The sequence below is a fragment of the Spermophilus citellus genome, assembly GCF_964194105.1.
Source record: "Spermophilus citellus genome assembly, chromosome: 18".
Lineage (NCBI taxonomy): Eukaryota > Metazoa > Chordata > Mammalia > Rodentia > Sciuridae > Spermophilus > Spermophilus citellus.
The window spans coordinates 42,674,622-42,701,403 of NC_138200.1; the positions used below are offsets into that span (position 1 = coordinate 42,674,622).

The following is a 26,782-nucleotide window of genomic DNA, read 5'->3' on the forward strand; positions in this document are numbered from 1 at the left end:
ATTCTGGGAATTGTAGTTTCCGGAACGAAGTAGCCACTTCATCGGTGTGGCGTGGTTCGTATACCTTGTGAGATGAGTGGAAAGCGGCCCGCGGAACCCGGCCCGGCTTGGGTGGGGAAGAAGGGAAAAAAGGAGGTGATAGCACAGTTTTCCGATGCTGTCACGGAGGAAACCTTGAAAAAGCAGGTGGCTGAGGCCTGGAGCCGTAGGACACCGTTCAATCACGGTAACCGGGTGCTATGCAGGAGGAGCCCCCGCGCAGGGGTCTGGAAGCCTGGGGGAAAGCTCTGGGACTGGAGCCCGGCCCCAGGGGAAAAGGTGTTTGGATGACTTTGGTCACCTCCGACCCTCCTGCCTCAACTGCTGCTCCCTTTCATTTTAAAATTAGTCTGAAGTGAGAAATCTGAGAAGAAAAAATGTAGGCCGGAGAGTGTCGGGAAGTAGACGCACCAATTGATAGAATTCTGAAATCCGAGATTACGAAGTTAGGATTTTTACTGATGGTGCGTCATTGGGCAATGGATTTAATCTTTTTTAAGCTTTAGTTCATATATAGTATTATATAGATTAATAGTATTTATCTCGGAAAGATGTTGAATGGCAATGATAGATGCATGCACGCATCAGTAAATGTTTCCCTGAGTAAGGGCCAATAAATATTTGGACAGATGTTCAAGTGGCTTTCGTGATGTTTCTGGCAAGCGTTATGCTCAATCATCCCATGATAATTTAGCCAGAGCATTTGCTGTTAGCTGTCAGAGAGCAAACACCTGAGCGCACTTGTTTTGTCGAGTCGGCTGTATGACCTAAGAAATAAACGTGTCTTGACCAAGGGAAGGATCACTTGAATATTTCTCAAGGGATTCCACCCTCAGCTTCAAGTTATACTTTATAGGATACGAGCTCTTCATGAATTTTCTTCCAAGGTTCACCATATTTTTTTGTTTCAGTTGTTAAAATGCTTTGAAGATGTAAATCCTGGGTGTTTGGGATACTGAGAAGAAAATGAACCGCTTAGTATTCAAAGTGCAGGGTTTGGACACTGGCAGACTTCTCAATTCCCTCATCTGTAAGGATAGGGGTAGTGATATCTACCCCACACATTAAAGTTAAATGAATTAATAATGCATGAACAGCACCACTGAACCAGGCACCTGGTAGGAGGTGGTGGTGGTTAGTTTTAGAGGAATAGTGATCTAGCCTTCCAGAGGTAGTGGGTGCAATGTTGGGATAGAAATCAAAAAATCAAAGTTATGCCTGAACTGCTTTATTTTTAAAAGTATGTAATAACTTCCTCCCATAGTAAACTAGGGGAAGAAATGGCAGAGTTGAAGAGAAATTACCAGCCAGTGTTGCTCTTGTTTTTCTATTGTAATTTTAGATTTGGGAGGAAAGAATTAAGAATCTAAAATACATTCAATAATCATTAAACTGAAAAACTAAAATTTAAAAAAAAGCAGGAACTTTGATTTAATGATGTCACCTATGCTCATCTTAAGGACTAGTATTTTAAGCAGCATTTAGCCAGGCATAGTGGCACAGGCCTATAATCCCAATGATTGGGAGGCTGAGGAAGGAGGATTGCAAGTTCCAAGCCAACCTCAGCAACTTAGCAAGACCCTGTTTAAAAGTGAAAAAAAAAAAAAAAAATGGCTGGGGATGTGCCTTGGTGGTTAAGCATCCCGGGTTTAATTCCTGGTACCAAAAGAAAAAGAAAGAGCAGAGCTTCCGATTCTTTCCTCCCCACCCCCAAATCTTAGATATTAGGCATTGGGTCCCCTAAAATTCATGACCGACATCCCCTTTTGTATTCTCCTTGTTGTGTTACTTTGGGGTCAAAAACACAAAAGGAAAGAAAGCCATAGATAATATTTTCCTTCCTACAGAAGCCATTGCCATGGACATGGACCCCTTTCTACACTGCGTGATCCCAAACTTCATCCAAAACCAAGACTTCTTGGAAGGGCTTCAGAAGGAACTTTTGAACTTGGACTTTCATGAAAAGTATAATGATTTATATAAGTTCCAGCAGGTATTTATTGCCCAGTCACATTAGTTCTTCCACCTCAGAAATTTATTGTCTATAAAACCATTTAATACCTTTAAGACTCAAGGTTTTAGATCGAGTTTGCCTTGGTGGGGGTGGTGCCAGGAGAAGTCCTTAGCGTTCTGTTGTTCAAAACATTCCTTCATTTAATGTAGCCTACTGAGTGTTAACTATGTATTAGGTGCTATAATCATAAGGGAGATTTTGACATTGCCTGCTCTAGAAAACATTAAAGTCTGAAATAATAGGGGTGATGATGACAAAGGTAGTCAAGAATAGTCTAGCAATACATTTTGCCAGTAAGGAAGTTCGTTATAAACAAAGGCGCGAATTACATATTTGAGAGTGGTATAGTGAAGGGAGTTATGCATTAAAAGTTAATAACCATTTAAAATTTTGAGTTTATGTCCTTGTTTTAGGTGGGCTTCATATGTTGTAGTATATCCTGCATTACACCCTGTCCAGTTAAATCCATTCCATTTTGATGGGCAATTTAATTTGGCAGAAAAGACTATCTCGAAATCAAGATTTTCTTCTACTCTTAAAAGATTCAGCCCAGACTAGCATAGAAATATGTCATTGGTTTTCTCAGTTTGGGAGATATATTTCAGTACAGGGAATATATCACTTTGGTTATCCTTTAGAAAGCCTCATGACATCAGGGCCAAAATGTTCAAAAAATACAGATAAGAAAAATGAAGAATTGTTTTCTACGCGATTTCCTTTTGATTTTATCTGGGATAAAAGTAAATAATGGGTTTCTATCCTTTTTATCATTTTACACTAGAACTGATTGTCTGGTCAGCTGGCAGTATCCTGCCCTAACTCAATCTATCTTTGGACCTCATACATGTGATTGAATCAACCAAGCTAAATATAGGAAAACAGTGAGACTCTTAAATCAGAAAACCTAATGAAAATTAAACTTTTGTCTATAGTAAGATTACACAGGTTAATGAAAACCCAGTTATCTGCCTTTATAAGCCCTAATACTTATAAAACTGAACTCCTGATCTCTGCCTGCGTCTGCTCCATTTTCCCATCTCAGTTGATCACCAACTTGATCTTTCTAGTAGTTCAAGCCAAAAATGAGTCATCTTTGATTCCTTTCTCACCCCTCATATCCATTCCATCAGGGAAATTTTTCTGTCTATACCTTCAAAATATGTTCAGAGTAAAAAAAAACCCTTTTTACCATTTTCACTGCCAGGAGCCAACACCTGATCCAACCTGTCCTTGTCTCTTACCAGGATTATTCTACTAATGTGTTAATCGGTCTCCTACCTCATTTATTTATACAATATCAGCTATTGTGTTCTTTTGCAATGCAAACTGGCCCTAGACATTGAAAAATATATGTTCACAAAAACTTGTTCACAAATGTTCATAAGTCGCATTACTTATAATAACTAAAAAGGGGAAAACTCAGCTGTCCATCAACTGGTAAATGGATAAACAATAGTTTGTTCATTCCATGGAATTTTATTCAGCTATAAAAAGGGATCCACTGCTGCAACGTGGGTGAACCTTGAAAACATTTGCTAAGTGAAAGAAGCCAGACACTAAAGGCTGTAAATTCCATTTCTTTAAAATATCTAGAATAGGAAAGTATATCTACAGGGGCGGGAAATGGTTTTAGTGTAGTGATTTCTAGGAGCTAGGATAGGAGAAAATGGGGAGTGACTTCCTGATGGGTATAGGATTTCATTTTTGAGTGTCAAATTCTGGACCTAGCATTGATGGTTACTGCACATCATTAATACATATGCTGTAACCAGTTGGTTTACACACTTTCAAATAGTTAAAATGCTAACTTTTATGTGAATTTTAACTGAAAATAAGTCATGTAAATGGAATCACATTATTTCTTTGCTTTAAAACTCCAATGGTTCCTTCTTTCTTTGAATAAAAGCCAAATGACAGACCAGCTCCAAGGACCCCTTTACCTCTTTGATCTCAACTACTACTGCTCTTTCCTTGCTCTGTTCTAATCCACAGTATCCTTGCAGCATCTTAGAATTGACTTTGCCTCACCTCACTGAAGCCTGCTCTTGTCCCATTATTTATCATTGCAAACCCCTCCTGGCTCTCAGCACTCCCCACTCCTCTTTCCCAGCTTTATGCCAGTCGTGTGCCCTTTTTTACATTGTCTACCTCAACAAACATGAACTTCTCTATGAAAACTACTTATTTATTGAATGAATGAGGTACAGTCAGGCCAAGTAACTTGCCCAAGTCAGAATTGCCAGATGGAAGGACTATGTTAGTCTGGTTTCAGAATCCAGGCTCTTAGCCATGACGTTCTACTGCCAGATTCTCACTAAACTGCTCTTCTCCTTGTGTCTAATATATTATAACAAAAAAATCCTTGTCTTTTTCTTTCATGATCAAGTCTGATGATTTGAAGAAGAGAAAAGAACCTCATATCTCAGCAGTAAGGTAAACAAATAATCATGTTTGTTGGGTGCCAAATATGTGTGAGGCAGAGTAGTAGGTGCTTTAAATGTTATGTCAGATAGTCTTTGTTGACATTTATTATCCCATTTTGTATAGTAGGAAACAGACTCTGAGTAATTAAACAACTTCTTCAAGTCTCCCCAGCTAAAATTGAGAGATACAAACTCAACCCTATGATTTTAAAGCTCAAGTTCTTGGGGGGTGGGCCGTGCGCGCATACACAGCACTTGGGGTCTCGGGGGCCACTGGGGTTTTTTTTTTTAGAGAGAGAGAGAGAATTTTTAATATTTATTTTTTTTTAGTTCTCGGCGTACACAACATCTTTGTTGGTATGTGGTGCTGAGGATCGAACCTGGGCCGCACTCATGCCAGGCGAGCACGCTACCGCTTGAGCCACATCCCCAGCCCCCCCCCCCCCCCGGGTTTTTTTTTTTTTTTTAACATTAGTTGTCAATGGACCTTTTTATTTATTTATTTTATTGATACATGGTGCCGAGACTCGAATCCAGTGCCTCACACATGCTAGGCAATCACTCTGCCACTGAGCCACAACCCCAGCCCCCAGTGCTTTTTATATGCTAGAAAAACACTCTACCTCTGAGCACACCCGTAGCCCAAGGCCCAAATTCTTAATAAGTGTTTCACTTTGTTAGTAACTGGAGATACCATTTTTTTCACACTGTAAATTGTGAAGTACTGAAAACAAAGCCCCCGTTGTTGACAGGACTATAAATACCTTCATACACTGCTGCAGTCTTTTTTTAAAAGATGGTTTGGAAAGATGCATCAAAACCTTTAAAAGTAATCATATCTTTTTGCAGAGTAATTCTAGTTATAGGAACTTATTGCAGAATAATTAAGGATATGCTTAAAGACTACATATAAGATTATTATATTGTTCATTATAGTAAAAACTCATAGATTTAAGTAGTTACTTGCAGAAATAAGGTTACGAAACATAAAGTAAAAACTATATAGTCATTAAATATGTGTATGAATCATAACATGGGATAATATAGAACTATATACAGATGTATACATAGATATAAGGATATGTGTGCATTTACCTATTTATTTATTTTAGTTTTTACATTTTAGCATCTCTGAGATCCAGTGATTTGCATAATCACTGTTTTGCCCTAGTTTAATTGGCAACATTTTTTCTTAGGGATATATACAATAATACTTCTTAAAATCAAAGCTGTCTTAGATTCATTGAAATGCATTTTTTGGGGCTGGGGTTGTAGCTCAGTGGTAGAGCATTTGCCTACATATGTGAAGCACTAGGTTTGATCCTCGGCACCACATAAAAATAAATAAATAAAACAAAGGATATTGTGTCCATCCACAACTAAAAAAATTAATAAATAAAAATAAAAAGAAATGCATTTTTTCCCTTGGCCTACTAGGGATTGAACCCAGGAGTTCTGTACCATTGAGCTATATTCCCTGGTCCCATTTGTTTTTTATTTTGAGACAGGATCTCACTGAGCTGCCTAGGCTGGCCTTGAATTTACAGTTCTTCTGCCTCAGCCTTCAGAGCAGCTAGGATTACAGTTGTGTGCCAGTCCACTCAGCATGAGATATTTGTGTCAAGGGAAAAAAAAACAGTATATACAGTATGGTCTTGTATTTAAAAATAAGGTGCACACATATACTTGGATATCCATGTGTACAAAATAAAAGAAGGATTACACAGCACATGGGGTCTAGGGGGCCACTGGGATTTTGGGGGGGGTTTGTTTTTTGTTTGTTTGGGTTTTTTTTTTTTGGGGGGGGTGGATCAGTGCTTTATCACTGAGCTGTATCCCCAGACCTTTTTTATTGTTTGTTGTTTGAGACAGGGTCTCACTAAGTTGCTGAGGCTGGCCTCAATCTTGTGATCCTCCTACCTCAGCCCCCCACCCCCCCAGTTGCTGGGATTACAGGCATATAGTACCATACCTGGCTAGAATTTTTCAAATAAATTTTTGTTTTTCTTTTTTCACTTCTATAGGATTTTTTTTTCCTGTATTGAGCACATGTTGCTTTATAATAGCTGTTTATCATCTGTCTGGTATGAACTATTTTTTTCTCATTCTCTTTTTACTCTGAAATACTTTCAAATGTGGCGGCAACCTATATAGGTTATTTCCTCTAAATCTTGGTTTGGGGTTTTGGGGTTTTTTTCCTTTTTTGCACTACTGGGGATTGAATTCAGGAGTGCTCTATCACTGAGCTACATCACCAGCCCTTTTTTATTTTGAGACATGGTCTTGCTCTGTTGCTAAGGCTGGACCTCAAGTGTGATGCTCCTGCTTTAGATTCCTGAATCCCTAGAATTACAGAAGTGCATCACCATGCCCAGTCTGTTTCTTCTAAATTTTGAAGTATTGCTTACATGTTAACTGAAACACAGTGTTTCATATTTGTGTAGACTTTCCCCACCCTCAGAGCAAGACAGTCTCAATTTAAGGCATCATCTCATGAGTTCACAGCACCCTTCTGGTAATTATTTAATCTAACTAATTATTTAACATCCATAACTAAAGGTTAACAGCCAAGAATGAGAACCAGAATTCCTTGATCATTACTGAGAGTTGATCTTTTCATTTCCCATTTGGATTCTGGAACTTCTCTCATCAGTACTGACAGATGCTAATAATGACCATGAAGTAAGCCTGTCCCTGTGACAAATTCATAGAGTATAAGAACCTTTTTTTTTAAATGAAAAAAAAATTTTTTGGTTGTAGGTGGACACAACGACTTTATTTTTATTTATTTATTTATTTATTTTTATGTGGTGCTGAGGATCAGAACCAGTGCCTCACCTGCGCTACATGAGCACTCTACCACTAAGCCACAACCCCAGCCCCTAGAAGAGCCTTTTATGGAATAAAGTTGTGGAAGTTTATGATACCAGTTAAAGAAAGATTTAAAGTTTTAATGATATTAGTTGTTTAAAGTATCAAGACTTTACAGAAATATTTATCACACAAATTGCTTGCAATCTCTGCCTACCCATTCTTTATAATTTACAGTGACATTAAAAGTTACAGAACACTTGTGGTTGAACTAAGCACAATATTATATAGAATATTTTGGTTTAAGTAATATATAATATAAAATGGTATTTCATAATGAAATATTATTTGAATATCTACCTGGAGACTTGATATTTAGTTACGAACATTTGTGCATTTGAACTAGGGTACTCTAAAAAATATTAATGAAGTATCTTTATGTGCCTATTCAAACAAATGTAAATCCTTTAAAAACGTTTTTAACTCATTAAGGTTAACATAATTTCACAGATGATTGGTCAAATAAGTCATAAATTGTATTAAAGAGATTTCTTTAGAGAACCAATTTAGCTAGAAAATGGAAGTGTTCACATATTTTACTGGTATCCTGCTAGCATCAGAACTTCAATGAAGGACTTTATTTATTATTGTACAGCTAGTATAGTACTCATTGTTAATGTGATTTAAAGTCATGATCTTCTACAACAGTATTACCCACATGTTCATTAAATGGTTTAGTATTAGTGTTTGTGATATTGCTGTTTATAACAGAAAATGTGTGTGTGTGTGTATTTGGTACTGGGGAGTAAACCACAGGCCTTGTGCATGATAAGAAATATATATTTAATCTTAGTCCCCACTCCTGGCACCAAGCTCCAAAAACCTTTGGAAATTTGTTAAGATTAGTAAAGATGAATGGAGCTTCTTTTTTTTATTATTATTATCACAAACCCCTTTCAGCCATACTTGAGTTTATGTTGATGAGGTGACTTTTGAAAAGCTCAAAAGCTGAGGAGGGACTAGTTACCAAGGAAGCTAACTATGTGATGGTTCTGTTGGAACTTTTAGCCCTGACCATCCCAGCCTCCCAAAGGAAAGAAGGGCTGGCAGATTGTTGGGTTAATCAACAAAGTCTCCACAAAATTTTCCAACGGAAGAGTTTCAGTCTTCTGAAAACATGGAGGTGCTAAAAAGTGGTGTCCCTGCAGAGGACATGGAGCTCTCTGCCTTTTCCCCAGTACTTTGCTCTATGGATCTCTTCCATCTGGCTGTTCTTGAGTTGCATGCTTTATAATAAACTGATAATATAGTAAGTAAACTGTCTAAGAAATGGCCAACATTAAGGAAAATGTTGTAAGAACCTTTGATTTATAGCTACTTAGAAGCACTTGCGATTGGTATCTGAAGTTGCATGGCAGTCCCGTGGGACTCAGCCCTTAACCTGTGCTAACTTCTCGTAGGTAGTGTCAGAATTGAACTGAAATGTAGGATACCTAGGTGGTTTCAGAGAATCAGTCAGTATGGGGAGAAAAACCAACGTGTTTGGTGTTGGAAGTAAAATGTATAAAGGAAAAATAGTGAGGCTGAGTGTGGTATATACCAAAAAAAAAAAAAAAAGGTTGAGTTTTCCATTTTACTGCTGAAAAACATGTCTGAAAATCAGTAATTTAGAATGCTGTGATAAGTTGATATGACAAAGGCCAAAGTGCTGCCATGGAAGGACATACTTTAAATTTAAGAGGAGGAAAATGAAATAAGACTTTGGAGAAAAATATGCTATAGTAGCTAGAGATTTATATTTATTTCTTTGGGAACATTAATCTTAAATTACACAAGTTTAAACTGAAAAACATTCTCAGAATGTCTTGAATGAAATAAGAATGAATTTCTTTAATAAAATGTGATCTCCAAGAAAGAAGAGTTGTGGCACAGATCCAGTTAGAGCCCACACTCTGACATAACAAGTTATTTTTTGTTTTTACTTCTAGGAAACTTCTATTTGAAGATTTCCGGACCTGGCTTTCTCACATTTCTAAAATTGACCTGGAATCAACCATTGACATGTCCTGTGCTAAATATGAATTTACTGGTAAGGAAGATAAAACCCTGATGTCTATAAGATTTAAAGGCTTTAATTCCACCATGATAGAAAGATAGCACTAGTACCAAAATACTAGCCTAAATATCCCTATATAACATCAGGATTTTCCTAAGGACCCAGCTCATATACAGAAATAGCCACCATGTTGGAGGGGATGAGACAGCTGTTCTCTTTGGAAATATGATAAAAGCTATTGACCATTTTTTCAAGGGAAAAAATGCTCATAATGCACATATACACTAACCTTGCAGGCAGTATCATGAGATTCAAAGATAATAGTATAAATTCTGTTCTAAGAGTTCCTAAGAAACAGTCATCTCCCTCAGTGCCATTTCTCTTTATTTCAAATTCAAATGTGAATGCCATGACAGTCCCTGTCACCTCCATACTCCTTCTTCTCATGAGAGATATTCATTGTCACCAGTTTGAAAACTGCATTCTTCCAGTTCTCTTTTCAGGACACATAAATGTACTTTTTAATATAAGTTTAGCTTTTAATGTAGAAGAAGTATTTCCTTTTTTTTAAAATGTTATTGTATTTTTTATACCTTTATTTATTTATTTTTATATGGTATTGAGGATTGAACCCAGTGCCCCACACATGCTAGGCAAGCACTCTACCACTGAGCTGTAACTACAGCCCCAGGAAAAGTATTTTCTTATTGTTTGTTTTTAACTTAGTTATACATATGAAAAGCCATGTCGTATAACAAAATTTTATTTATTAATTAATTGATTCCTTTTATGGTACTAGGTATCAAACCCAGGACCTCACATATGCTAAGCAAGTGCTCTGCCAATGAGCTATATAGCTCCAGCCCTTTTTATTTTGAGACATGGTCTTGCTACATTGCCCCATGTTGGCCTTGAACTTTATGATCCTCCTAACTTGGCCTCCCAGGTAGCTAGTACTACAGGTGTGTGCCACTCTCTGCCTGGCCATTTATATTAAATATATTTTTTTCTTTTTATTTTCTAGTAATTTCAAAATTATAGAAAAGTAGCAAGTGTAGTTCAAATAATTTGTTTCCTGTTTTACTTGAAAGTAGATCATAGTCATGGTCATCCATAACCCCTGAATACTTCAGTAATTTCTGTAACAAGTATGTTCTCCAATATGATAGTAATAACCCATCAAAATCAGGAAATTAACATTTGTACATTATTCTCATCTAATCTGCAGGCCACATTTACATTTCATCATTTGGTCCTTGGTAGCAAAAGAATCCAGTCAAGGGTTGCACATAGTGCTTCCTCATGTGTCTTTTCAGGCTCCCTCAGTCTAGAACAGTAGTTCTCAGTCATTCCTGGACTCTCCAAATCTTGAAGCTTTTGAAGATTTACAGATGAGTTATTTTGTTAATATTCCTCAATTCAAATTGGTCTTTGAAGTTTCCTCAAGATTGGATTCAGTCTGAGCAGCTTAGGCAGGAATATTATTAATGTTGCTGTGTTCTCTTCACTGTATCCTACAGTGGTACACAGTTTCTGTGTGTCACATTATTAGTGATATTAACTTTGATTACTTAATTAGGTTTGCTAAGAATAGGTTAGTCCACTATTCTTTTTTCCCTTCATCAGTATGTATTTTGTGGAGAAATACTTTAAGATTAGGTAATTGTCTCTTTTCTCACTGAACTTTGGTTCACTCTTTTAGTGGTGTCTTGCTAAATTATTGCAGCAAAGGTTGCCAAATGTTGATTTTATAATACAATTATTTCTTCTGTTTATTAGTTGTCATTTTACGTAAAGAAAATCTTTCTCCCCACTTTTAATCATTTAATCATGTTGATATGGATTATGTAATGGGTTGTTATCAGTTACTATTATTGTATTGATTCTTATATCATCCTTGATTAAGGAGAGTATCTTCAAACTGACTTCTGTCTCCTTTCCTTAGTCCCATCATACTTTTATTTTTTAATTTCTGCAGAGCAAGATTTTCCCATGCTTATATTACTGATGCGTAGGTCCTAGAACAACTTAGGGTCAGCCATTATTCCAAAGAGCCTTGGTTCCTTTTAGTGAAGAATGATACTTAAAAACTAAGCTCTAGGCTCTAAGTGTCCTTGCCACTATGGTGCAGTATTCCCAGACCCTTTTATCAGAAAGAGGTAGCCCATACTTGTATACATATCAAGATACATATGGATGCATAAACATACATTTACATTTGTAAGTTTTTCTGTACCTATGTAAGTCTATACAGATATAAGAGACTGAATTTACATTGATCCTCCAGTTTGAATTGAACATCCCAGGGTTCCTTCTAAATTTCTTTCCCATATTTGTAATTCCCTTCTTCCACAGTGAGAAACCTGGTTTCCATTATCTTTAATACATTTATTTATTGGAACAATCATTCCATGTTTATATGATCTCAGTCCCCTGAAGCCTTCTCTCCCCATCTCATTCCACATAGATACCTACCTTGCTAAGGCTAAAAGCCCATCAGATGGCAAATGTAGCTTAAGGAGTTAACAGGAACTGGTACTAAAAGATCTTTATAAAGTATTCTTTAAAATAGCCAAGTAGTAGAAACAACTTAGTTAATAAATAGGAAACCAATTAAAAGGGAAAGGAAGTAAATCTATATATAATTCATATAGAATAATTGTGCAGCCATTAAAAGTGATGTCAGATCTGTATGTTGATGTGGAAAGATTCTTGCCATGTAATAAAAAATGTAGGCCTCAAACAACCACTGTAGGAGAACATTATAAGAAAAATACTGGAAGAATACATATAAAAAATATTGTATGTGCACTTTTCAGTATAGAGTTTCTATGTTGGCAGTTTTATTTTTATACTTACAAAAGAAGAAGAAATGTCATTTTAAAGGCAGGGGACATTTAAAACTGGAGCTGGCATTAAAGATGAATATCAGAAGGACTGATCGTTGATGCATAGTAAAGTGGCAGCAGCTCATTGTCTGCAAGGATCTGAGGTGTGCATTCAACTATTGCAGATGCCCTGCTCTGCCATGATGATGAGCTGGAGGGGCGTCGGATTGCCTTCATTCTGTACCTTGTTCCTTCCTGGGATAGGAGCTTGGGAGGCACCCTAGACCTATACAACGTTGATGGTAAGTTAAGTTTGTGTTCATCACTGCCACCGACCACCTCTGAATTAATCCCTGTTGATTAAGCACCACCATTCTTATATACACTGTGTGTCCTCCCTAAAGGGTGTGGAAGCTATTCATTATAGTGACTGCCTCAGGAGGAATTGAAGCCAGCCCTGACAACCACCTCTTGAAATTATACTTAAAGTGAGCATTACTCTGAAAGTTAATTAGAATTGATTTAAGGTGAGAAATAGCTTCTGCTTCTGATACTGACTGTGGAAAGGTAGAAAGCATACAAAGCCACCTGTAGCTGGTCTGTATGATAGGAAGTCAGGGATTTTTTTGAATGATTGACACCAGAGGTTGACACTAGGAGAATTTTCAGAACCTCCCCCAGCCCTTATCAATGGCAGATGTGTGATACAGTAAGAATACATGTCACCAAGCAGAACTAGCAAGTATGAGTGAAACAGATGAAGGGGTTAATCTTTCAGGATCTGAAGAGTTTTATAAATCTAAATACCCTTAGAAATTTGAGGATTGTCAAGAGACGAGGCAGCCTGGGGATGGTTAATGATAATGAACCACCTTTGTGGATGTGTTCTCTCCTGGCGCAGAACACTTTCAACCGAAGCAGATTGTCAAGTCTCTTATCCCTTCATGGAACAAACTGGTTTTCTTTGAAGTGTCGCCAGTATCCTTTCACCAGGTAAAGATCGTAAGCCACAAATTACATAGAGTACTAAGGATCATGCTTTTTTGTCATCTGTTATCTAAATGTGACAGCTTCCTGTTGGGCTTATTATCTGACCAGGTCGTTTTAGTACCTAGCTTGAAGGAGCCCCAGATTAATGTGCCTTAGCTGATGCCCTCTTTCTTCATCTTTGTGTTGATGTGCTGCTGTCTTGTCCTTTCAGGTGTCTGAAGTTCTCTCTGAAGAAAAGTCACGTTTGTCTATAAGTGGCTGGTTTCATGGTCCTTCCCTGACCAGGCCTCCCAACTACTTTGAACCCCTCATTCCTCGGAACCCTCACATCCCCCAAGATGTAAGGATAAATTATTGGAATTCTTATCTTTGAGCTATAGTATTTTATTTGTTTTTCTGATTTTAAGATGAGCTCTTTTTGATAATGAAACTAGATTTTGAGCTTGCCCTTTCCACTTTTTAAAATTTTAAATAATTTTTTGTAGTGGTTTTTTAAACCCAGGGCATTATATATGCTAGGTAGGCACTCTTATCACTGAACTACATCCCGAGGTCTTTTTATTTTATTTTCAGACAGTGTCTCACTAATTTGTCCAAGTTGGCCTTGAACTCCTCCCTCAGCCTCCCAAGTAGCTGGGATTACAAGTGTGTACCACTGTGCCTAGCTGTTTAATAGGAGAAACTTATAAAGTGAGGATTTGCATGTATCTTACTAATGTGAAATAATGTAAAAACAAATGCTGCAGTAATAATTAAATCATCTTTTGCATGTGTGACTTCTCTAAAAGCATGAAATTTTATATGAGTGGATCAACCCTACGTACCTTGACATGGATTACCAAGCTCAGATTCAAGAGGAATTTGAAGAACGGTCTGAAATTCTCCTGAAGGAGTTTCTTAAGGTAGGTCAGGCACTGAGCTACATCCCCACCCCTTTTTTGGTCTTGAGACAGGATATTGCTAAATTGCCCAGGCTGGCCTCAAACTTGTGATCTTTCTACCTCAGCCTTCTGAATAGGTAGGATTATAGGCATATACAACTGCACCTGGCCCTGTTCTGTATATCTTGTTTGGTATACAGTCTTACTTGAATGGGTGAATAGACAGAATACAAAAATGGTGATGTTAAACATTGGTATCAGTCGTATGTCTGGTAGGTTGAATCTCCCAGTTCCCTATCCTTAATGGTCCAAACACACAAACTTCTACGTTGAAAGGGAGTTGTGTCTAGTTGCCTTTCTATTCATTTGATGAATGTGGTGCTTATTATTGTTTTATAATAGATTACTAATTATAGTTGATTTACACCTACTATTGAGTGTTTAACAATGATGAGGCAGATCTGAAGTCAGAAAACTGATCATGTCCTGACTCTAGTTTTACTAACCTGAGCAAATCACTAAATCTGTGTATCTGTTTTATCATTAATTATACTGGGATAATACCTGCCATGTGTTTCTTGCAGAATTACTGTGAGGGCTGCAAGAGATAACGTGTTGGTAAGGTGCTTCACAGTTGACCATGAGTCCCATGGAGTTAGACTTCCAAAAGGAGCTTCTCCTCTATGAAAAGGAGAAGAGAGATTTTACATTCTCTCCCACATAGCTTTCTCTCAATTTTCTCTCTTTCCTTCTCTCTCTCTCAGATTGTTATAGATGACTTTAGAATATTATAGAATTTGAAAATTATAGTAAATAAATTTGTTTAACCCTATTTAATTGAGCTTACTTAAACCATGCTGTCCTTTATCTTTTACATATTTATAACTGTTAAGAAGCCATAGGAAATTGCATTAAACAAATAAATTCAAAGCTTCTTGTGATTGTTTCAGTAGATTGATGAGTTTCTTGTATTGTACTTGATTTTTTTTTTTGGTACCAGGGATTGAACTCAGGGGCACTCAATCACTGAGCCACATCCCCAGCCCTATTTTGTATTTTATTTAGAGACAGGGTCTCACTGAGTTGCTTAGTGTCTCGCATTTGCTGAGGCTGGCTTTGAACTCGTGATCCTCATGCAACAGCCTTCAGAGCTGCTGGGACTATAGGTGTGTCCAATGCTAATTGCTCCTGGTTTGTTTTTTTTTTTTTTTTTTTTTCAGGAGATTACCAGGAATTGAACTCAGGGACACTTGACTACTGAGCCACATCCCCACCCCTATTTTGTATTCTATTTAGAGAAGGGTCTCACTGAATTGCTAAGCACCTTGCTGAGGCTAGCTTTGAACTTGCGATCCTCCTGCCTCAGCCTCCTGAGCCACTGAGGTTACAGGCTTATGCCACTGCACCTGGCATTCATTGCTTCTTTATTGCTTATTTTCCAGCCGGAGAAATTTGCAAAAGTCTGTGAGGCCTTGGAGCAAGGAGATGTGGAATGGAGTAGCCGTGGTCCCCCTAACAAAAGGTAGAACCCGTCCTCTGAGATTTTTGCATCTGCATTTAACGCCTACTTTTTTTTGTCTGAACAGCTCACTTCCAACAATAGGACCTTAGCTTTAACAACCATTTGTTTCAAGGAGCATCCATTTTTTTAGGGACATCCAGATCTTAGCAAAATCTCGCCATTGTAGTAACTTTGTTTTAGTAACCTGTGCCAAGATTTAGGGGAAGAGGTACAAAGTTGATGATGACCTTTTATTCCATGAGTAATTTTACATGTGGAAATTGATGTAACTTGACATTATTGCTTTTCAGGTTTTATGAGAAAGCTGAGGAGAGTAAGCTCCCTGATGTACTAAAGGACTGTATGGAGTTATTTCGCTCGGAGGCACTGTTTTTGCTGCTCTCCAACTTCACAGGCCTGAAGCTTCACTTCTTGGCACCTTCAGAAGAGATTGAGGACCAAAAAGAGGGAGAAGCAGCCTGTGCTGCTGATAGCACTGAAGAAGGAACTAGCCAGAGCTCCTCTGAGCCCGAGAATAATCAGGCAGCCATTGGGAGCAACAGCCAGCAGAGCCACGAGCAGACAGACCCAGTGCCAGAAGACAACGAAGCAAAGAAAGGTGAGCTGCTGTTAGGATTTGTCCTTGTTTACCATTAACCATTTATCATTTATTCATTCAACAAATATTTTTTGAGCATCTGCTACTGTGAGCCCCATTTTAGGGGCTGGAAAACAAAATGGACAAGGACAAGATCTCTGTTTCCCTGGAGCTTACATTGCAGTAGGAAGGGACAGCAGTTAAATGTTTCTACACACAAGAAGTATGATAAGTGCTGTGCATAGCATTGTAATAGGGGCATGTGATAAATGACTGAGCCCCTCCAGAAAAACCTCCCTGAGGAGCTGCCGTTTATTTAAGCTCAGATCTAAATTACAGGAAGAATCTGCAGGAAGAAATTCTAGGTAAGGGAACAGCTAGTGCATTGTATTAGGCTAAGAATAGTACACATGGTGGAGAAAATAGTATAAAGGGTGGAATAATCTTAGGCTATAGCTGCTACAATTGCTCTAAAACACATGAACGTGAAGGAGAGGAAGGCTAGCAACTAATTTCTGCCAAGACCAAAAGTAGCCTAAGAAAACTTGCTTGAATTTGGACTGGTTTATAGAGGGAAATTATTATAAGCAGAGGAACTTAAATCATCTACAAATAAGATGGAAAAGAAAGCAATACAGGCAGTAATGCTTCTTTGGAAATTTTGGAACCATTAAGCAAGCTACAAATTCAGCTTAGATCTCTCAACATCTGTTGACCATTTAGATTGGAAAATCCGTCACCCAGTCACTTTGCTCAGTCTTACATGCCTTGCTTCCACTTTGCTTCTTTCAAAGGACCCTGTGCAGCAAGTGGGCAGACCTGTGGAAACAAAATCATCTTTGTAAGATGCTAACCATGAGCAACAACACTCACTCTGTGGCCTCCCAGAACTGACTAACCAGGCACTTCAGTCACCATGGATATTTAGGAAAACTAGCCCTACATGGCCTTTTCTGTGCTACTCATATACAGGACAACCTCTTTTTTCATAGATTAGTTTTCCTTGGTAATTGATACTGGCATCTATGCCTAGAACCTAAAAGGAATTTGGGTGAAGGTCAGTGAAGAATCAAGGATTAAAAAAAATCTGTATGAGAAATCAAAAGATACTTATTTTGTTTTTTGAGCATCTATTGTATGTAAGACCCTAGGCCAACAATTAAGTAGGGAATATAAAAATGAATTAGAAAGATCAGTTTACAAAGTTTACCTGAACAAAGCTATAGTTTGTTTTTAAGTAAAAGGTGTAAAATTGCTTTGTGTATAATAGCAGCATTTTGGACATAGTTAGGGCATGACTAGTCAGATAACAAAAACCAATACAAACCTGGTAATTTTAAGGACATTTTAAATATAAAGACACATGTCAATTTCAGAATGTTGAAAACAAATAAATAAAGGGAAAATAATAATCACCTAAAGGTGGCCACTATTAACATTTGTACTATGTTCCAGTCTTTTTTTTTTTTTTTTTTGCTTTGTAGGCATATACACATGTACAGGGTTTGTGTGTGTTTATAATGGGATTATACCATATATGTTGTTTTGTAATGTTTTTTCACACATAGTATTTTATAATATACTCTTTCTTATATCTTTCCTTTTTTTTTTTTTTTTTTTTTTTTTGGTACTGGAGATTGAACCAGGGGCATTTATCACTGAGCTACACCCCCATTCTTTTTTATTTTTTGTTTTGAGAAAGGGTCTCACTGAGTTGCTGAGGGTCTCACTGAATTGCAGAGACTGGACTCAAACCTGAGATCTTCCTGCCTCAGCCTCCGAGTCTGTAGTTCATTTTAAGAATGCACAGCTAAAAGTTTTGAAAACCACTGTTATAATTTTTAATGACTGCAAGGTATTTCATCACATGAACTTAACCAGTCCTGTGTAGTTATTCAGATTGTTTCTAGTTCTTCACTATTGTAATTTCTTAAAATAACTTCTTAAAAGTGCAAATTGTTCAGTGCAGTGGGCATAACTTGGGAAACTGAATCAGGAAGATTGCAAGTTCGAGGGCAGCTGCTATATCTTAGTGAATTCCTGACTCAAAATAAAAATAAGGAAGAATGGAGATGTACCTCAGTGGTAGAGCACCTTTGGATTCAGTCTTCAGTATACCATGAAAAAAAAATGCAAGTGCTGTGTCAAAACTGCTCAGAGTTTTAAATCAACTGGCAAACTGCACTCCCCCAAACTGAAATCACCCTGCCCTCCCAGCAGCATTGTACATGACACTTCCCTTCTTCCTGGGAAACTAATTATGTGTTTTCTTTTCCACCTGTGCTTATTATGTTGGTGAAATAGTGTATACCTTTCACTGATTAATAATGTGTGGTTGTAAAATTTCCTTGTATTTATTACTTAATTTTCTTTTATAATTGGGGGTTTTGTCATTTTCTTATTGGTTGTGAAAAAATGTTATGTATAGGAACCTTGTCCCTCTGTCCTGTTGTAAAAGTTTGCTTTTTTAAGTTTTGTTCAACTTGTTTTAAACTTTTTTCCTTCATGCTGGGGCTTGAACCTAGGGCTTCTTGTATACTGGGCAAATAAGCACTACACCACTGAACTCTATTCCCAGCCCACAAGTTTTATAAAATGTTTTAGTAATCAGATCTGTCTGCTTTTCGTGGCTTCTGGGTTTTGTTTTGTTTTGTTTTGTTTTGTTTGTGTGTGTGTGTGTGTGTGTGTGTGTGTGTGTGTGGTGACATGTTTAGAAATCTCTTCCTTACTTCAAGAGTATATAAAGTAATTCTTAGGTTTTATTTATTTTGCATAATTCTTTACTTCATCTGAAATTTATTATAAAGAAATTGAAATTCAACCTCCCTCCCCAGCACCAGAGTCAGACCCAGTAATTTCTTGTCATTTGTAGGACTGGATGGTAAAACCATGCATTGGTGGCTTGTGCCTGTAATACCAGTTACTCAGAAAGCTGAGGCAATAAGATCAAAAGTTTAAGGTCAGCCTGAGCAATTTAGCAAGACCTTGTCTCAAAATTTGAAAAAAGGTAGCTCAGTGATAGAATACTCGGGTTTCAATTCCCAGTCCAAAAAAAATTGTTTTTAATAAATAAAATTTAAAAGACTCGGGGTAGAGCTGGGGACATAGCTCAGTTGGTAGAGTGCTTGCCACACATGCACAAGGCCCTGGGTTCAATTCCCAGCATCACTAAAAAAAAAAAAAAAAAATAAGACTCAGGGTATATCTCAGTGATAAAGCACTGGCTTAGCATACACATGGCCGTGAGCTCATTGACCCAGTACTGCATAAATTTTAACATTTATTTTTTTCAGTTGTAGGTGGACACAATGCCTTTATTTTATTTTTATGTATGCTGAGGATCAAGCCCAGTGCCTCATGCATGCTAGGCAAGCACTGTATCTCTGAGCCACAATCCAGCCCAGAGTTTTTTTAAAAATTAAAAAAATAACCAAATAGTGGAACAGTAGATCAGTTGAAGGTTTAGGGGAATGGGTTCCTCTTAGTACCTTACATAATTTTCATTTCCTTACAATCTAACATTTATATCAGAGTTATTTTTAAAATCTACTGGCCCTTCTTTTGTTTTTCTAAGAGTCAAGTGTCCCCACGTGCCAGGGAGAGCTGAGGCGTTGGAAGACTGGGCATTACACTTTAATCCACGACAACAACAAGACAGAGTTTGCCCTGGACCTGCTTTTCTACTGTGGCTGTGAAGGTAAGAGGGAGGAGGGAAAGCAGTGAGTGTTTCCTTAGACGGCAGCCTCCTGAGTGACCCTCTCCAGCCGAATAAATTCAAAAGTAGTTTGCTATGGTCAAGATCTCAGGTCACAGAATCTTAACAGTGCAGAAGGTTGTTGGGGGTCATGAATTAGTATCTTTCGTGTCAAAATGGATTCTGTGACTGGAGAAGGGTGAGATGGACCTTGCCATAATTTTACTCCAGTAAATTGTGGACTTATTCTGGATTTGGTCCACAGCTTTTGTTGCCCTTTAATTATCTCTTAATTTTCTTATTCAGTGTTGATCGAAGTAGGCCTGCATCCCAGTTCAGCTCTCTTGGGAAAGTAGTCATTTAGGGGAAAGGGAACCCCTGAAAAACAGATGATAAACTCAAGCTCCCAAGTCTTAGAGCCGGTGACTGCTGAGTCCCAGACCCCTCACTTTTTAGCAGGTGATGTGACTCTTGCAGCAAGAGCTCTCTGAGTGTTATGTTTTCCCCTTGTCAGGCTGGGAGCCAGAATATGGTGGCTTTACCTCCTACATTGCCAAAGGTGAAGATGAAGAGGTAAGTTGTTTCTAATAGCAGACTCTCCTTTTCGGTTCTTGAGAAAGCTTTCCTTCTCCATTGACCTTATCTTTATGACCTCTGCAGTGTCTTTAGTTGATAAATCCTGCCTTTCGATGGTTCTAAGTTCTATAAGCAAATACTCAGCATGCAATAAAGATGCTAAGCATTTATTCTGAGAAATCCAGATTAAGAGGCTGTGGTACACTCCCTTGAGTCTTTCAGTATAGATAGATGTAAATGATTCACACTGTTGTGTGACCATCACCACCATCCATATCAACCTAGACCTTGAGCTTAGAGTTATGTACTTGCATTTTTATTTCATTAGGTAGATTCTTTCTCGGTCTGTGCTGCTGGGATAGGGCCTGTTGGAAAATGCCTTGGCAACCAGAGAAAAGCTCATCTCCTAGTAAAGGATCTTTCAAAGGACCCCCATCCCCAGCTTAGATACTTGATGTGGAAACCATGTGTCCATGTTGAACTGTTGAAGACTTGAGAATGTGCTCTGTGTTCTGATGTGGCTTTGTATTTGCCTATTTCAGCTGCTAACAGTGACTCCAGAAAACAATTCTGTGGCATTGATCTACAGAGATAGAGAGACTCTGAAATTTGTCAAGCATATTAACCACCGAAGCCTAGAACAAAAGAAAACCTTCCCAAACAGAACTGGATTCTGGGACTTTTCATTTGTGTATTATGAATAACAGGATGGGGCAAAGCTGAACAAAAAAGTGACCACCACTACTGGAAAAGTTAGGCATGGAATGAAGGAAAGGTACATGGTGGCCTGTTTGCTAGTGGGTTTTCTTTGGGGGATTGTTGTACGGGGTCTCAAATATGGGGCCTCATGCATGCCAGGCAAGTGCTCTACCACTGAGCCACATCCCCAGCCCATCTGCTAGTGTTTTAAAATGGTTTTTCCTTTAATAGGACTCATGATTTGTCCTCAAGACCTTGAGCTTAGAGCTATGTACTTGCATTTTGATTTCAAAAAGGTTTTTAATTTTGTTTCATGTTGAATTCTTCAATTTCACAGTGAGTGCTTCATTAATTTTTTTTTCCAATTTCAGTGATGTTCATCATTCTTATTGTAAAATTATGTAACAAATTTAGTCACTTATTTAAGTGCGTTGCTCAGTGGGACTGAGTGCATTCACACTGTTGTGTAACCATCACCACCATCCATATCCCAAACCCTTCCATCTCCCCAAACTGAAACCCTGTACCCACTAAACAATAGCTCCCCGCTCTCCCATGCCCCACCCCCACTATTCTACTCTTCCTCTGTTAACATACTCTCATCCCTCAGAAGAGGAATCATGGAGCATTTGTCCTTTTGTGACTGCTTATTTCACTTAGCGAAGAGTCCTTGATACATCAGTGTTTCTTTTTTAACTCGCGTGATTGCAGCTCCCATGCTTCCCAGTTAAATCAGTCTAGAAATCACAAAAGCTTATTTCATGTTGAGTCCTCAAGTTCTGGTACAGTTTGAATCATTGAGCTTCCTGCGGCTGTCCCACTGTGATTTACAGACCAGGGTGGACATAGATGGATAGTACTGCTTCCTTGGAAAAGGTCTAACCTAAAACCAAGCAAGACATGTCTGGCTGGTAAGAGGACAGGCTGCTTATTGCCATATGTAGTTACTTCCAGGTACCCTCTGCCTTCTCACCTTGAGGTTGTGGCTTCTGTGTAATTATATGAGTCTAGCTTCACATGTGGCTTTCATTTTCCTACAGTATTAGGTACTGTAGAACTAGTTGTCTGTTTTTTCTTTAAGAGATCCAGTGCTCAAAGCTACATGGGAATGTCAAGAGCTTGTCCATTTTACATTTTTCCTCAGCTGCTCCAGCGGGCTCTATCATAACTCCTCCTGGTGTGGTTTTTTTTTTTTTTTTTGGTGGGGGGGGTGCACTGATGGATGAAAGCAGCTGTTCTCACTCCATCTCTAGTGTGTCCCTCTGTTTCCTTTCTCTTTTTCCATCTATTTCTTACTGTTGCAGTAGTTTTTAGTGTCGGTTTTACTAACTAGTAGGAAAAGAACTGGACCTTTAAATGTCTCAACCACTTCTCTTTCATCTCCCGAGTACTAATTCTTTTCTGAAGTTTGCAATTAAATAAAGAAAATGAATTTCATTTTCTTTTAAGTTGATGGTTTCTTTTTCTTTTTTTTTTCACATACCCAAATCAGTAAAACACATTTTATCATGTGTTTCCATTAAATGGGTATTTGAGTTTTATACATGTAGTACTATTAGTTCTAAAACAATTTTATGTTATAAAACAAATCCTAGTTTTTAAATGAGATAAAAATGTCCAGAGTTCTAGTATTGTCTTCCCACACCCACAAAGTATGTGAACCATTTTACACACTTACTATTTTAGAGACCACAATTCTTTAACCACAGCGTAGTGATGTTCAAGTGGGATTGAAGATACTTTGGTACTAATAGCTAATTTTGAAGCTTGCCTTTTCTAAGTTCCCGGGGCCTGAAGGTCACCTGTACTATTACTGCTTTCACTCACTTGCTTTCTAGGGTATTTTCCTAAACAGGGAGGGTAAGGTTATAGTTAATACCTTCATTCAGTGGCTTAACCCCAGCAAGACCCAGGGAAAGGTGCTGGGTAAGTGAAACCCTATGTGTGCCAAGCTTGGGAAATGGTGTGAGGTTATGGCTGTCATTGCTGTCTAAGGCCACCCAACTTTTCCAGTTCTGGAGAGCTGGGTCTAAATCTCAGATAATACTCACATGTGAGAATGTGCTTTTTAGTTTCTCCTTTTTTCTCCATGTGCTTATAGTCCACGCAACAGAATCTTTTACACTACAGAAACAGATTTGAGTGTTTAAGGGAAGAGAATCCCTAAGGGCCTAATCCTGATGTTGCTGTCAGTTCCTGCATCTACAAAGTTTAGGACTGTCGAGGAGAAGGTAATTTGCAGATTGCTTCTCTGTCCTGAGGATGTGGTAATTAAGAAGCAGCTTTCCTCAATAGTCAGGCACCGCATGATGATGTTCAGTCAACGACAGACTGATGGCAGACTGACAGACGATGGCAATCCCCTAGATTATAACGGACATGACAGATTGCTAATGCCTAGTGAAACCATCACCTCTATTGCAAAGCATTCCTCACATCTCTTGATGCTGCTGTAAACAAGCCTGTGTTGCTAATTGTATAAAAGCATACAGCACATGTATATGTACGGTATGTAATACTTAATGATAAATAAAGTAACTATTATTGTGTATTTTTTAGCAATCATTACAGTGTGCTTATATCTAAAAAAAAAAAAATTCACCATAAAACAACCCTCAGGTGGATCCTTGAGAACGTATTCCAGAAGACATTGTCATTACATAGGATGACAACTCCATGTGTGTTGGTGCATTTCCTAGTGGGACAAGATGTGCAGGTGGAAGAGAGTGATAGTGATGATCGTAACCCAGTGTAGGTCTAGGCTAATATGTTTGTGTCTCAGTTGATTTTTTAAAAATTTAAGAAGTAAAAATTAATAGAAAAAATCTTATAGAATTAAGGATATAAGGAAAATACTTTCCTGGATGTGGTGGCACAGGTTTGTAATCCAGTTACTCAGGAGAGAGGCAGGAGTATCACAAGTTCAATGCCAGCCTCAGCAACTTAGTGAGACCCCTCTCTAAATAAAAAATTTTAAATAGGGCTCAGTGGTAGAATACTGGGTTCAATCCCCAACACCACAAAAAGAAAACTACTTTTTATAGCTATATAAAAAGAAAAAAAGTATTTTTAGGCCGGGCAAAGTGGTGTAAGCAGCTTGGGAAGCTGAGGCAAGAGGATCGTGAGCTCAAAGCCAGTCTCAGCAAAAGGGAGGTGCTAAGAGCAACTCTATGAGACCCTGTCTCCAAATAAAAATACAAAATAGGGCTGGGTATGTGGCTTAGTGGTTGAGTGCCCTGAGTTCAATCCCTGGTATCCCCCACCCAAAAAAGTACTTGTAACATGTTATACAAGTTTGTAGCCTAGAAGCACTAGGCTATACCATATAGCATAGGTGTGTCGTAGGCTAAATAAACCATGTAGGTTTGTCAAGTACACGGCATGATATTTGCACAACGAAGAAATTGCCTCAACTTATGACTACTTTTTTGATCCCCGTTATTTTTTAGGGCCTGGAGCCAATGTTGACAACTATTAAATAGCAAAAGAATTAAAACATGAACAACTTTTTTTTTTTTTTTTTTTTTTGCAGTACTGGGGATTCAACTCAGGGCCCCACACATGCTCAGCAAGCACTCTGGCACTGCACTGTATCTCCAGCCCTTTTTCAAATTTCATTTTGAGACAGGATCTCACCGAGTTTCCCAGGCTGGCTTTGATCCTCCTGCCTCAGCCTCCTGAGTGACTGGGATTACAGATGTGCACCACCATGCCCAGAAAACTTGGACTGTCTTTTACTGCTTTCAAGTTAAAACTGTGATGTTCACCTCTATGATATATGGCATCTTTTTGTTAATTCTTTAATAGTGAACCTCCAATTCTTAGAACTCCCTTCAGTAAAGGAAGATTTTTTTTCCCCAGAGAATAGCTTTGTTTTTTCAGATTATATAATGAGGTTCATTGTAAAGAATTAAAACCACATGTAAAAATACAAAGTCAAGGTCACCTGGATGGTAATCCAGCTACCGGTAGCTTTGTAAGATATCAATGAGGCCTTGCTGAACCACATTTCCCAGAGTCCCCTCCCTGTTTTCCGTCAGTGAGAGCCACAAACTGCCAGACTGAGGGCCAAATGAGGCAGCAGCCATTTAGCAGCTCACATGTCGTTACTCCCCCTGTTGGCAGGAGTCAGCATCCTTCAGCTCTGACGAAGGCTCTGTCTGCAGGATGCCCTGACCATCAAGGTCTGGGGCAACAAGGACTGACAGGCTTCAACCTGTCCTCCAGGGCTCCAGCTCCTGTCTGTGGGTTCCAGCTTGTTCTCTCCAACCTTACATCCTGACTACCTGCTCTGTGGGCTTCAGGCTGCAGCATCTGACAGAGAGCGAGCAACACTGCTTGGATCACCACCACCCCCCCACCCCCCCACCCCCCGCAGTTAAAGCCGAATCTCCTTTATATGTTAACTGTCATGGAAATTAGGAATTCTTTATGAAGCTGTTTTTGTAAACATATTTGAATTTCTGTTAATAGGAAGAAAAATGTTTAAGGGTAATCCTGTAAATAATCAAATAACGGTCCCTAATTTTAAGGATGTAGAAAATAAAGCCTGGAAGAGAAAAGAGATCATTAAATTTTGAACCTGGCATGACTGCTACTCAGACTCCACTGAATGTGGTTATTTATTCCCCACAAAATATCAGAAAAAAAAAATCCAACCTGGGGCTACCTCTCCCAAACCTGTACCTCTCCATCCCCATTACATGCTTAACCCTACTAAAACTAACTGAGAAAGTATCCTGTTAAAAAGATCCTTCTGGGAGCAGATCCAGGGATGTGAATTGCAGGCATAGCCTGCCTGGACCAGGACAGCACAGTCTCTGATGAAAAACCAGTCCACACGGACAGTGGAAAAACTATTTTAGGAGAAGCAGAGTTCTGTACCAAATAAAAGAAGACTCAGGAGCCAGAACACGTAGTATGGGCAGCGTCCAGACAGGAGAGGCGAAATGCAAAACATCAGACAGCAACAGGTATCTTGTATTTTAATTTCAAAGTGAAATTGGCAATAATTGATTGCTGAGGGCCATTACCAAGTAGGAAATTTCCTTGCCAGCGTACCCCATGTTAATTTCGCTGTTGACATTGCATGTTAGGTGACCCTGCCCTAGGACGAGGGTGGATCCAGGATTAGGGTGTATCCTGCAGTTTGAGGAAGTATCCCAATCCTTGGGTTTAGGGCGTTCCCAGTTTAAGACCTTGGATTTTAGGGAAGTTCGATGTTGAGGATTATTGCTGCTGGAATTAGGGCGTTCCCGCTGCCTAAGCTCCTGTTGAACTCTCGTGAGATTCAGAGAGCATTTTGGGAAATAAGCCTCGTGGAGTAGGTGAATTGGGTGGGAGGAGAACTGGGATTGCCCCAGAACGTGTGTGGAGGCCGGTGTGAGTTCGGGAATAAAGAATTGCTGTTTGAATCTACAAAGCTGTGTGGTGGCTCGTGATTCTGTGCCCAGCCAAGACTGCGGCATTTGGTGGCCCGTACGCGGAGCGTCTGAAACTTGGAGGTAAGTGAAATTCCTCGCCCCTGAGGGAAGGCGAGAGAATGGGTGACCATTTCATAAAGCAATGTGTTCTTGTTTTGATTTATTTCGTTTTTGTTTCAAGTTGCCTGTTCCTAGAACTTTCTCAGGCAAACTGGGGAAAATGGTTGACTCAAGGTTTGAAGTTGCTCG

General features: G+C 38.6%; 1 protein-coding gene across 1 annotated transcript; it reads left to right on the forward strand.

Annotated features, from left to right (window-relative positions):
* Positions 1 to 11: 11 nt before the first annotated feature.
* OGFOD1 (2-oxoglutarate and iron dependent oxygenase domain containing 1) lies at positions 12 to 22,790 on the forward strand. Its single transcript, XM_081273104.1, has 13 exons — positions 12 to 226; positions 1,887 to 2,032; positions 4,440 to 4,486; positions 9,276 to 9,376; positions 12,357 to 12,473; positions 13,073 to 13,164; positions 13,373 to 13,501; positions 13,950 to 14,063; positions 15,485 to 15,564; positions 15,855 to 16,162; positions 19,716 to 19,838; positions 20,350 to 20,408; positions 20,954 to 22,790. The coding sequence occupies exons 1-13, from the start codon at positions 73 to 75 to the stop codon at positions 21,113 to 21,115; spliced, it is 1,632 nt and encodes a 543-aa protein (XP_081129230.1). The 5' UTR covers positions 12 to 72; the 3' UTR covers positions 21,116 to 22,790.
* Positions 22,791 to 26,782: the final 3,992 nt, after the last annotated feature.

What these genes read in the sequence shown, in the direction of transcription:
- OGFOD1 (XM_081273104.1), top strand. Translation starts at nt 73, where the DNA reads ATGAGTGGAAAGCGGCCCGCGGAACCCGGCCCGGCTTGGGTGGGGAAG. An exon ending in ATTTATATAAGTTCCAGCAG is followed by an intron (nt 2,033 to 4,439) that starts GTATTTATTGCC and finishes TTCATGATCAAG; the next exon opens with TCTGATGATTTGAAGAAGAG. An exon ending in CGCCAGTATCCTTTCACCAG is followed by an intron (nt 13,165 to 13,372) that starts GTAAAGATCGTA and finishes TTGTCCTTTCAG; the next exon opens with GTGTCTGAAGTTCTCTCTGA.